The sequence below is a fragment of the Gymnoscopelus microlampas genome (genome assembly GCF_963454915.1).
Source record: "Gymnoscopelus microlampas genome assembly, chromosome: 21".
Taxonomy (NCBI): Eukaryota; Metazoa; Chordata; class Actinopteri; order Myctophiformes; family Myctophidae; genus Gymnoscopelus; species Gymnoscopelus microlampas.
Genome location: NC_139958.1, coordinates 19,796,689 through 19,809,016, shown reverse-complemented (window position 1 = coordinate 19,809,016; position 12,328 = coordinate 19,796,689). Strand labels below are relative to the sequence as shown.

The following is a 12,328-nucleotide window of genomic DNA, read 5'->3' as shown; positions in this document are numbered from 1 at the left end:
AATGAGTCACCAATAACAATAACTCCCAGAAGCTCTTGACTGACTTATGTGGCGTGCTGTTCAAAACGTGTCAAATGTGCCGTATACAATCGCTGAATAACTTCCACCATAAGCTTCCCGGCCGACGCACGCATGCATGCGCCATTGAAGATCCCGATTCAAAGGTCTCAGTGTGTTGCGTTTTTGAGTGCTTTCATTTATAGGAAATAGCCATGAACTGACTGAACGTCGAAAACCTCAAATGCATGTCAGCTGTCACCCTGACAAAATGTGTATCGCTCGTATTTGTTGTTCTTGCAGGCTTAATCTAAGCATTTTCGTCAACTTCCTTGGATTTATCTGGCCCTCTCATCTGAACGACTCTCGGCCAAGATCAACAAGCAAGCTAGCAGCTACAGAACGGAAACATATGCATATGTGTGCGCTCACATGCGCAGCCGCTCCAATCACTGCACACACACATGCGTGTGTGTGGGCGCACTCACACACACACGCACACACACACACACACACACACACACACACACACACACACACACGCACACACACACACACACACACACACACACACACACACACACACACACACACACACACACACACACACACACACACACACACACACGTTTGTATTACTATACTTGTGAGGGCATACACATTTCGCCATTTTTAATGCTAACCTTTAAAACTTGAGGTTAATTGCACGCTGGTGTTGCGAAACCCAAAATAGCCGAACTTCAAGCTATTTTAGATCAGCTATTTTGTGTGTGTGCGTGTTTCTTTATAACCAGAAAACAACCATTTCTCTTGTGAGGTCCTCACAATGTCTCAAATATGTCTCAAATATTTCTCAAATACTACTAAACTTGAGGGGACATTTGGACATAGACGCACACGTGTGCGCGCACACACAGACACACACACGCGCGCACGGCATGTGTGCGGCCCAGCCCGGGCGCCCACCACCACCGCCGTGGCCACACATTGACGAAGGCACAACAATGCACTTCCCTCTCTCTCTCTCTCTCTCTCTCTCTCTCTCTCTCTCTCTCACTTTACAAGCACTCACATTCACACACACTTCCGCGTGTAATCAGCCGGCGCTATCAAAAACACCTTTGAAAAGGCATATTACGGTTGCCTTGTGCCTGACTCCCGGAGCATGGCGGAGATAAAGCCTCTATTCTTCACTGGGGGGTGGGGGGGGGGGGGGGGGGGGCTCGTAAAAGAATGTCTAGGAACGCACGGGAGATGGAAGCTAGCCATGATGAAATCTTATCACGCGACACCTTATTTGCTGCTGGAAGTCAAATCCTTTTGGAGGATGAGTGGCATATTTATAAGCTGAAAAATAGCAGGTCTACAAGCTCACAACACGTCGCGTAGCGACGTGTTGTGAGCTTGTAGACCTGCTATTTTTATTGGCATGTGACACGAGTACTTATATTACTTTATATTTTATATTTATATACAGTGGTTGTAAAGTAACTAAGTACATTTACTCAGGTACTGTACTTAAGTACCCATTTGTAGAATTTTGACTACTGGATTATTTTCCATTTTCAGTATTTTTACTTCTACTCCACTACATCTCAGAGGCAAATATTGTACTTTTACTCCACTGCAATTATTTGAGAACTTTAGTTACTTTGTAGATATAAATTATGACATTATAAAACCTACATTAGCCACTTAAGCCCTATTTCATACCTAGGCTATTTGAAAATAGCCGATCTACAAGCTTGTAGATCTGCTATTTTCAAACATTTTACGACTTTTACTTTCTACTCGGTTCAATTTTGAATCTCAGACTTTTACTTGTAACAGAGTAGGCTACTTCGTCATTGCAGTATTGATACTTTTACTTAAGTAAAACATTTGAGTACTTTTTTCCACCACTGATGAATGGCCATCCTCTCAAGTTGTTCCCACGTCAGTCCCTTCCTTCTTTACTTCTTGCTCTGTGCTCCTTCTTCTCCAAGGTGTTTCTGGGGGTCTTCCTCGTCTCTGTTTGCCTGTTTGTTGGTTGTTGTTGCCCTTTTGTTTCCTTCAAAGTTTGTGACCAATCCAGCTCCTCTTTGTCCTTATGAGCTGCACCTCCGCTGGTTCTTGTGTTTGTGCGTTCCCACAGCTTGATGTTGTTGATTCTGTTCGGGCCGGAAGATCCTCAATGTTTCATGAGAGTCTGCAGTTTACTGGTGGTCCTCCCAGGTTTCAGATCCATACAGCAGTACGGTGTAGATTTTGAGCTTGCTTGGTATTTGAGTGAGACAAGAGTATAAGTTAAAGGAGGGGTCTTCAACGTTTTCAGGCCAAGGACCCCCTAGCTGAGAGAGAGATGAAGCAGGGACCCCCTCTATATTGTATAAAAATTGTGTTTCAGATTTAACTTTTTTTTGTTTACTTGGTCTGCTCTTTTTTCCCTCTACACCAAACACCTCTTTGCCAAAAAATAGCCGATCTACAAGCTCAAAAAAAAATAATCATATGACAAAGATTTGGCAGACCCCCTGTCGTAACTCTGAGGACCCCCTAGGGGTCCCAGACCCCCTGTTGAAGACCCCTGGTATAAGTTAAAGCGTAAATCTACAAGCCAGCAGAGCTTCTTCCATGCTTGAAGCACACCATACCGGTGGTCTGGCCTGTTTAGCCCATTTGCTCAGGGCGGTATAACTTGGCATTACACTGCAGATCATTTCAAAGCCTTTCCGTAGTTGGTTTGATGTTGGAGAAAGCCATTGGATTCCCTTAATGTCACTATGGTATGAAAATCTACTTGCAGAGATTTGAAATGTGCTTTGAGACATGTATAATCCAAATCACTAAATATTGTGCAGTTTTTTTTTTTGTTGGTCAAAGTTACGTTATTGCTGTGTTTAGTACATTTTCAAGCATGGCTTTATTTGAAAAGTACCTGAAAAACATATACATTTATGAACGAAATTCAAAGGTTCATGTTTTATTTTCTGCACGACGATGTTTATCCAGCGTTGACTAGGAGTTAGTGCTACTAGTCGACCAGATACCAGGCTGTACATTTCTCAATGGAAGAGTAGGCAGACCACCTCCAACCACTGCAGATGTGATAGTTATGTTATACTAGTCCATACCCGTGGGGGGGGATGTGCGCACATGATCTGGCAACCCGGGAGGCAGTTCGTCCCATAGCTCACAGGGCCATCCCACAGCTGGGCAGCCCTGTAACCATGGCGACAGTCTTTTACACAAAAACGCTTATACACAGCTGAGATTTGGTTAAATCGAAGAAACGGGCTTCGCTGTTCCGTGCACATGGTAATGACCAATGGCTGTGTGCAAATTCAGACCAATTGCTCCAGCCACTGAGGAGAACCGGAAACAAAGTTTGGCCTCACCACCACCTCATCACTACAGAGCTTTGTAGAATCATAGTAGGATTAACATGGTTGGTTAAAATATACATTTATTTAGTAAAATAAGTTCCACATTGCAGCTTTAACCCATTGAGACCTGAAGCCGATTCTACATGTCTCCTAAATCTCAACAGTTTTCTGAAAAACCTATGTTTCTATATCAGTGGTGCTCAATCTTTTTCATGTCAAGGACCCCCAAAATTATATGTATTTGGCCGCGGACCCCCATCAAAATATTTTGTTCCAGGGACCCCCAGAAGCAAAGATTTGAGTTAAAAATGTTCGCTTTAAAAATATATATATTCAAAGATTTGCACACATTTTCATGAGTTTTCAAAAATAGCAGATCTACAAGCTCATAGCGCGGCACTCGGTGCCGCGCTATGAGCTTGTATATCTGCTATTTTTGAATAGCCCAAATTGTAAAATAATGCTTTTTAGCTCAAATCTAAAAATGATACAGTTCCAGGTCTTAATGGGTTAATTGTTCAGGCATTTTTCTTTCTTTCTTTCTTTCTTTCTTTCTTCCTTTCTTTCTTTCTTTCACATTTCAATTATGTGAAAGCTAAAACACTTTCATGTGTTCATGATATTATGGCCGAAGCCATAATGACTTGTATTGACATCACGTATTGGCCCTTGTAGTGCGTACGTAGCACATACAGTACTATGTCATTTGGAAAGTGGAATAGAGGCTTGTCTTGCTTTACCCCTTATGCCTACGTTTTTTGGCGTTTTTACTGTTTTAAAAACACATTTAAAATACTTCAAATAGACGATCTACCAGCTACAATGTAGATCTGCTATTTTCACTATATATTTATTTTTCAAAATAGTAAAAAAAAAAGGCAAAAAAGATAGGGCCCTTGTGCTGCGCTGGCAATATTGCCACTACATTTTTTTTTTTATTGTATCAGCATGGGAACATCTGGGGCAATTTTTCAAAATGTGGTCTCTTTTATAAGGTAATGCCTTTGATCTTGATGGCCTCTGAACTTTTGACTTTGAGTCTGATTCAGTGTCAAAATGGGGCTCCGGGACGCTCTCACAAAAGCCCTACTATCTGAATGGAGCCTTTTGGGACCCGGGCCGGCCGACTCCCTTTGTTGACCATGGGCCTGAGCTCAAAGTGGAGGGGCCACTTTAACCCATTAAGACCCATTCTGCGAAATGAAGGACCCCCAAAAATGATTATGTATTTGGCCACGGACCCCCGCCCCCCCCCAACACCATCTGAAAACGTTTTGTGCCAGGGACCCCCCCTAGAAGAGAAGATTTGTGCGGAAAATTTCAAATTTATTCCATGTCTTTCAAACACAAAAATTCATAAATAGCAGATCTACAAGCTCATAGCGCGGCACTCGGTGCCGCGCTATGAGCTTGTATATCTGCTATTTTTGAATAGCCAAAGACATCTAAAGTGACACAGATGCGTACGAGCTTGCAGTGCGGCCACGAAACGACGCGCCGTGAGCTTGAAGATCTGCTATTTTTTTGAGTTGCCAGCGCTTAAATCTAAAATGACACACGGACGCTTTCCCGGGTGGAATGGGTTAAGAGGCCCCTGGAGGGCCCTCTCTCCACGTCCATCACGGCACGCTATTAATCAAAATACACATCTCTCTGTACTGTACGGAGGGAAGGGGAGAGAGAGAGAGAGAGAGAGAGAGAGAGAGAGAGGGGCACTACCTAAAGGAACGCCACTGAGGAAGGTCTGTGTTCGTTTAGGGTGTCCACTGACTCCACAAGGATCAAGTCAGTGGTGGACAAAGTGTATATATATATATTAAACTCGAGTAAATAGTCAAAAGTATTCAAAAGGACAAAATTTCAAAGTTTACAAAGTACATTTTATTTTGAATATCAATGCACTGCTGTGCTGAAATGTAGAACCAGAATTTTTACATTTTTCCAAAAGTAGAATCCATTTTTTTTAAAAGTGGTTAATGTATGTTTCAGAACACAAGTAACTACAGTAGTAACTAAAGTTTTCAAATAATTGCAGCTGAGTAAAAGTACAATATTTGCGTCTGAGATGTAGTGGAGTAGAAGTAAAAGTGTTTACTTGGAATTACTCAAACCAAATGGAACCAAATGGACGCTGAGGATGTTACCGTGTAGATTAAAAATGGTATCAAATGGGGGGTATGTGGTCTATTATACTGTATATATATGAGACTAGGGGAGGTTGAGATGAAAGATGAAAGGTGCAGAATGACTGGCGTGCTGCACACACACAGTAGGAACATTGTCTGAGGTCTTATCACTATTCACTACTGTACCTTTACCCCCCCACTCCACCTATCTGCTGCTGTAGGAAATGATCCCTCATCCTCTGCTCTTCTCTCTCTCTCTCTCTCTCTCTCTCTCTCTCTCTCTCTCTCTCTCTCATATATCTCACTTTTAGTTCATCACTACAAACTTTCTCAAACGTTTTCCATGTCAAGGACCCCACAAAATGATATGTATATGTTGTGTCAGGGACCTCCAAAAGCAAAGATTTGAGTAAAAAATGTTCGCTTTAAAATAAATATATATATTATTAAGATTTGCACAAACTTTCACAATTTACAGTCTACACGCTCTATAATAGCAGATATACAAGCTCACAACGCGTCACTTCGTGTCACACTGTGAGCTTGTATATCTGTATTAAAATATGGTTAAAGTGGTTAAAATGATTGTGGCGCTATCAACACATTTTGCCGGGGACCCCATTTCTGTCTCTCTCTCTCTCTCTCTCTCTCTCTCTCTCTCTCTCTCTCTCTCTCTCTCTCTCTCTCTCTCTCTCTCTCTCTCTCTCTCTCACTCTCGCTCTCTCCCCCTCTGTCTGTCTCTCTCTGTCTCTCTCCTGCTCTCCTCTCCAGGATCGAGTCTCCCTCAGCTTGCCTTTTCCAGGGGCTAAACTAATTCAATTAAAGGGGGGGGGGGGGAGGGGAGATATTTGAGCACGGCCAGAGTCTTCGCCAGGCCGCCCCCCGTGCCAAGACTGCAGAAACAGAACACAGAGTAAAACAGAGTAGTAGTATGTCACATCAAACTTCCTGTGTTGATAATATAAACCCGACACCCCCCACACCCCCCCCCCCCCCTCCCCCCTCCCCCCGTCTGTCAGAGACACTCGTTTTGAAACCGAGCGAGAGTTTCATTGTTACCTGAGTAACGTTTTTTTTTTGTAGGTAGCAGTATCTTTTTATATCTGCAGTGTTAAGCCGCTTGCCAACTTGAACCCGGTGTACTTTCGACTCTCGTCTTGCGTGGGAGTGTGAACGGTGACCAGGATGGATTCTAGGGAAGAAAAGTCGAGGAGGTGGAGGAGGAGGAGGAGGAGGAGAAGAGGGGGGGGGGCGGGGGGGGGATTGAAAGACATGGAACATAGTCAGAACCACCACGTAAAAAGGTCTTTCCTGCTGTAAATCTTTTGACACGTTTTTTTTTTGCAAGGTACTACTACTACCGGGGACTGCACAGCTTTCTCTGTTTGTGTGTGCGTGTGCGTGTGTGTGTGTGTGTGTGTGTGTGTGTGTGTGTGTGTGTGTGTGTGTGTGTGTGTGTGTGTGTGTGTGTGTGTGTGTGTGTGTGTGTGTGTGTGTGTGTGTGTGTGTGTGTGTGCATGGTACAGTAAAAGGAGACATTGCATGTGCATTACAATTTTGCAAGTTGTGACTTCAGAGTTGATGGCTATTTCGCTATCTTTAGGACGCTTGCGCCGAGCACAACACACTAAACAACTCTGAGTTAGTCCTGGGTGCAGTATCTTGGGAGTTACATTAATAGAACTGATGTTCAATGTCGGCTGCCATTACCCTTAAGAGACATGGCTTCTGCCTGGCGGTATTAGGCACATTCCTCAGTGGCGGGGAAATCAGGGTGCATACCACACGGGCTCTAATGCCTGACAAGCGAGTCCCTGGTTCAATTCCTGGCCAGCCGGACCGTTTTGCTGAATGTCACTCCCCTAATGCACTCTCTCTCTCCATGTTTCCTGGACTCTCTAATACTGCACCTGTCAAATAAAAGCTCAAAAAGCCCCCACAAACAAAAGAAACTCCCAAAAACTATGCCTTAAACCTATAACCTCGCTCTAATCTAACATTTGGCGGACTTATTGCGCTCCGGGTCGGGCGTAATGGTTCACACTTGGGGGGCGTGCCGCGTCTCCAAATTCTTCTTTTATATGAGACGTGTTGCAGGTGCAGCTAGCGCACTGCACTGGCTTTGAAGCGAACGCAGCTTTAGATTGATGCTTTAAAGGGCCCACCCTCAGCCGCAGCCCTGACCAACCGACTTAAAAAAAAAAAAGGCTAATTTGAATGATTTGTCTTAGCACTCATTAAACGTTATGGCTTCCCCCTGCACATTAACACAAGCACCTACTCAATTTGATGGCTGTGTGACTGTGTGGCCGGGGAAAAAGAAAAGACGTGGAGAGGAGAGGAGAGGAGAGGCGGTAACGGTGTGGGAGAGCTGGCCTTAGATGAACCTCGCGTGATAAAGACTTAGCGATGGCTGCGCTGCCGACGGGAACGGAGAGCCCCTGAGAATGGGGATCGTTTGGCAGTCATGTTAGCGTGTGTGCGCGTGCGTGTGTGTGTGTGTGTGTGTGTCAGAGAGTATATCGTTGTTCGGCCCGCCCACACTCTCCATGTGGAAGTGTCCCCGAGCAAGGCGCTTAACCCCTACAACAGCTCCCCTCTGTGCCGCTCATCAGAGCCATCTGATCGGACATCTGCTGGGTGAAGCTAGTAAAACGTAATATCCAGAAGTACTCCCGTTCAAAATCACTCCAGTGCCTTTAAAACCACACTTGAACCCCTAGTGTCCATTTTTTTTTTTGATTGACTGAGGTGGACCCATGATGGGTGGGCCGTCAGATGGGTGGGCGGGCCGCAAAAACGCTTTTAGAGGTTTTCAAGTGGGCCATTATTTTGGGGGGTCCCCAGATGATTAGCAACAGTGTTTCCTCACTCAACAGTAAACAAACCAACATACAGTATAAGTGTATACAGTTTATCTGCTCATTAATAAACTGACAATTTAATGACGTTTAAGACTTTTTTAATATCGAATTGGCCAAATTGTCAAATATTACGTACGAAAGAGGCAAACACTGTGAAAATAGACGATCTTCAAGCTCACTGTCTTCAACAGGGGGTCCGGGACCCCTAGGGGGTCCTCAGAGTTACTACAGGGGGTCTGCCAAATCTTTGTGTGATATGATTTTTTTTTACCTTAACCACTTGAACCCTAGCATCCCTTTTCTGAGGAGAACGTTAGCCAAAAATAGCAGATCTACAAGCGTTGTGAGCTTGTAGATCTGCTATTTTTGGCAAATAGGTATAGTTGTAGAGGGGAAAAAGAGCAGTACCAAGTAATCAAAAAACATTTTATTTTTATTTTTTATTTAACCTTTATTTCACCAGAGAAATCACATTGAGACTAGTGTCTCTTTTACAAGTGTGCCCTGGCCAAGAGAAGAGGCAAATAAAATGTTACACAGCTCTGCCAGTAACGACAATACAGGACATAACAAAACAAAGACAAACATGACATCCGTAATGCCAAAGACCTACTACCAATAGCACCAATACAGACTATTTAAAATACTAATAACAACAATACATCATAAAACTAATAAACTAATATAAGACTAAGATCACAGCAATTGCTACTTGTCAAAGCAGGAGCAATGGTTGGAGAATGTGCCCATGGCAATCCTCTTAAAAGACACTAGAGGGATCAATGAAGCCAATTTTAATCTGGTCTGTAGATCGTTCCACGACCAAGGCCCAAAAAACGCAAGGGTTTTTTTCCCTGCCTCAGATTTAGTAGTGGGTACGACATAGCGCATCCAGGCATTCGATCTGAGGTTGAGCGAATTTTGGACAAGATTAAATTTTGAACAAATGTACGAGGGGGAATTTCCAAGAATGGCTTTATATATAAAAGTGTACCAATGTAGCAACCTGCGAGATGCTAAGGAGGACCACCCTACTAGGGAATACAGAATACAATGATGTGTCCTATAGGTGGAGCTGGTAATGAACCTCAACGCAGCATGATAAAGGGGATCAAGTCTACCCAATATTGAGGGACAGGCGAATCGATACACAATGTCGCCGTAGTCGAGTTGCGACATAAACAGGCCAGTGACCAGCCTTTTCCTTGAAGCAAAAGAAAAACAGGACTTCATTCTATAAAAGAAGCTTACTGTGAATTTTAACTTCTTAATCAACGCTTCAATGTGATGATTGAAGTTTAACTTGTTATCCAACCAAATTCCCAGATATTTGTAAAGCACCACCCATTCGATGGTTACTCCTTCCAAGGTGGTGATATTTGGGGGGATAATGACAGCTCTATTTGGAGTAAATAGCATGGCCTTGGTTTTTTGGCCGTTTAATAGCAATTTGCTATTTACCAATTCATGCTGCAGTGAGACAAAATCTGAGGCCAAGTTTGACACTGCTACATCAAAAGAAGGAGCACAAGAGTACAGAATTGTGTCATCGGCATACATATGATACTTACAATGCTTAGATTGACTACAAATATGATTGACATACAAAAGAAAAAGCAATGGACCAAGAATGGAACCTTGGGGGACTCCTTTCTCAAGGGTGATGGAATCAGAAATGGTATCACCAAATTTGACACACTGTGTGCGGCCAACTAAATAGTTTTTGAACCAACCAAGCACATTTTGGCAAAAACCAGCTTTAGAAAGGACCTTGAGCAGTACGTGAGGATCCACGGTATCGAAGGCCTTACTCAAATCAATGAATAAGGCCGCACAAAAAGATTTCTTACCCAGGGCTGCCCTGATGTCGTCGATAACATTAAGGCATGCCGTTACAGTGCTATGTTTTGCTCTAAAACCTGACTGCATGGGGTATGAATCAAGAAAAACCTTTACCTGATTTGATACTTGGCCCTCTAAGATCTTTGCCAAGGTGGAAAGGTTAGAAATGGGCCTGTAATTGTTTACATCACAAGGATCGCCAGCCTTGAGAAGAGGGGAAACATTTGCTTGTTTCCACTCTTCAGGTAGACTTTGAGTGGCTAAGGAGATATTGAACATATCAGTGACAGGTTGAGCAATGATAGCCGATGATAATTTTAGGAAAAAAGGGTCAAGGCCGTCTGGGCCTGCAGATTTTTTAGGGTCTAAGGTAGACAGGGCGTGTAGAACATCCGATACCAGGATGGGAGAAAAGTCAAAAACAGAAACAGAAACAACAGATGAGTCAACGTTATCATCATGGGCGTCTTGATGAGGAGCATTGGCAATTTGCTCATCAAAAATGTGTCCCGCCCTTTTAAAATGCGAATTGAAAGCATTTGACATGATTTTTTTATCAGAAATAAAGGACTCGCCCACCCGAATCTTAGGCGGGGGGCCTGCTGCTCCTTTCTGTTGCAGGGATTTGACTACTCTCCAGAAGTTACAATGATTGCTAGAGGTATCAGTAGTGAGAGATAAATAATGTTCCGATCTTAACTTCCTTTAATCTGAAACTAAATTTAATGCAATATAGAGGGGGTCCCTGATTCATCTCTCTCTCGGCTAGGGGGTCCGTGGCCTGAAAAGGTTGAAGACCCCTGAAGTAGGGTGTTAATTTACGAGAAAAAAACCCCAAAGAGATAAGAGGTTTCTGCCCGACAGCAACGATATATAAACATCTTTTCATCTTTTCACCTTCCCGACGATATAATCATCTTTTTCATCTTCCCGTCTCCCTCCCTCCTGTCTGTCTGTCTCCACAGGGACGTCTTGCCCCACGTGGTCTACACCTACCAGGTCCAGACCCTATCCAGACAGAGCGAGAGCGAACCCTCCCCACCGCTGGTCCACGAGCTGGGGGCGCCTTACTGTGGGGATGGTCGCATACAGAGGTAAGACCTGTGCACACACACACACACACACACATAGGGCTGTCACGATTATGACATTTTACTTGACGATTAATTGTCGCTCAAATAATTGCGATTAACGATGTGATTGCGTTTCTGTCATTGGAACATTTATGAATAAAATGTACATATCTAGTTTGGCTTTTAGGCTTCGTAAACACAAGGTGCAGTGGCGTCAGTTCAGCAAAAGCTAAGGTATGGCAGCATGCACGCGAAATTTTTTTGTGCGGTTCTGGGCGGGTTGGGTTAGTTTTTTTCCAGTTTCTGGTTACTTTATTTCGGTTTTAGGGTTAGGATTCGGGTTAGGTTAGGGTTATGTTATTTAATTCTTATTTTTGCCTGATTTTCCCGATTTATTATCAAAAAAGTACTTCTTTTTTTTTTCTTCCCTGGAGCCAGGGTATGGCAGCTGCAATAGCCTGCCATACCCAATTGACGCCCCTGACAAGGTGCATGGGGCAGATATGACAAATAACTTTCATATTTGAACTTTATATTTAAAAAAAAAACATTAATAGCGGAAATAGCAGATCTACAAGCTCACAACAGTTGTGAGCTTGTAGATCGTCTATTTCCCCCAAAAATGTAAATGTTTGATTTTTTTTTTTGATTTTTCAACATGGAAACGAATATGACGATTATGCAAAATAATTGCGATTTTCTCAAATATTTGGGATTAGGCAATTATGTAATAATTGTGACAGGCCTACGAACACGCTCGCACGCACACACGCACGCAAGCATGCACGCACACACACACACACACACACACACACACATCGTGCGTATTGCTCTACTAAGGCATAACTCTAACCATATCCGCTGAGCCTCAAATCTGAATCTCTGGGAAAATCGTCCTCACGGTGTATTTCTCAGATTCTGCTATACTTGTGGGCACGTTTTGGCTCTCACAGGTATAGTAAAACAAGTGCACGCGTGTGCACGCACACACACACACACACACACACGCACACACACACACACACACACACACACACACACACACACACACACACACACAC

General features: G+C 43.5%; 1 protein-coding gene across 1 annotated transcript in view; it reads left to right on the top strand.

Moving 5' to 3' along the window:
• The window catches only part of pappaa (pregnancy-associated plasma protein A, pappalysin 1a), a 198,169-nt gene that overhangs the window by 62,851 nt on the left and 122,990 nt on the right, over positions 1–12,328 (top strand). Inside the window, exon 8 of the mRNA XM_084047141.1 lies at positions 11,160–11,288. Within this exon, the coding sequence (XP_083903267.1) occupies positions 11,160–11,288 (129 nt within the window). The remainder of the gene's footprint in view (positions 1–11,159; positions 11,289–12,328) is intronic.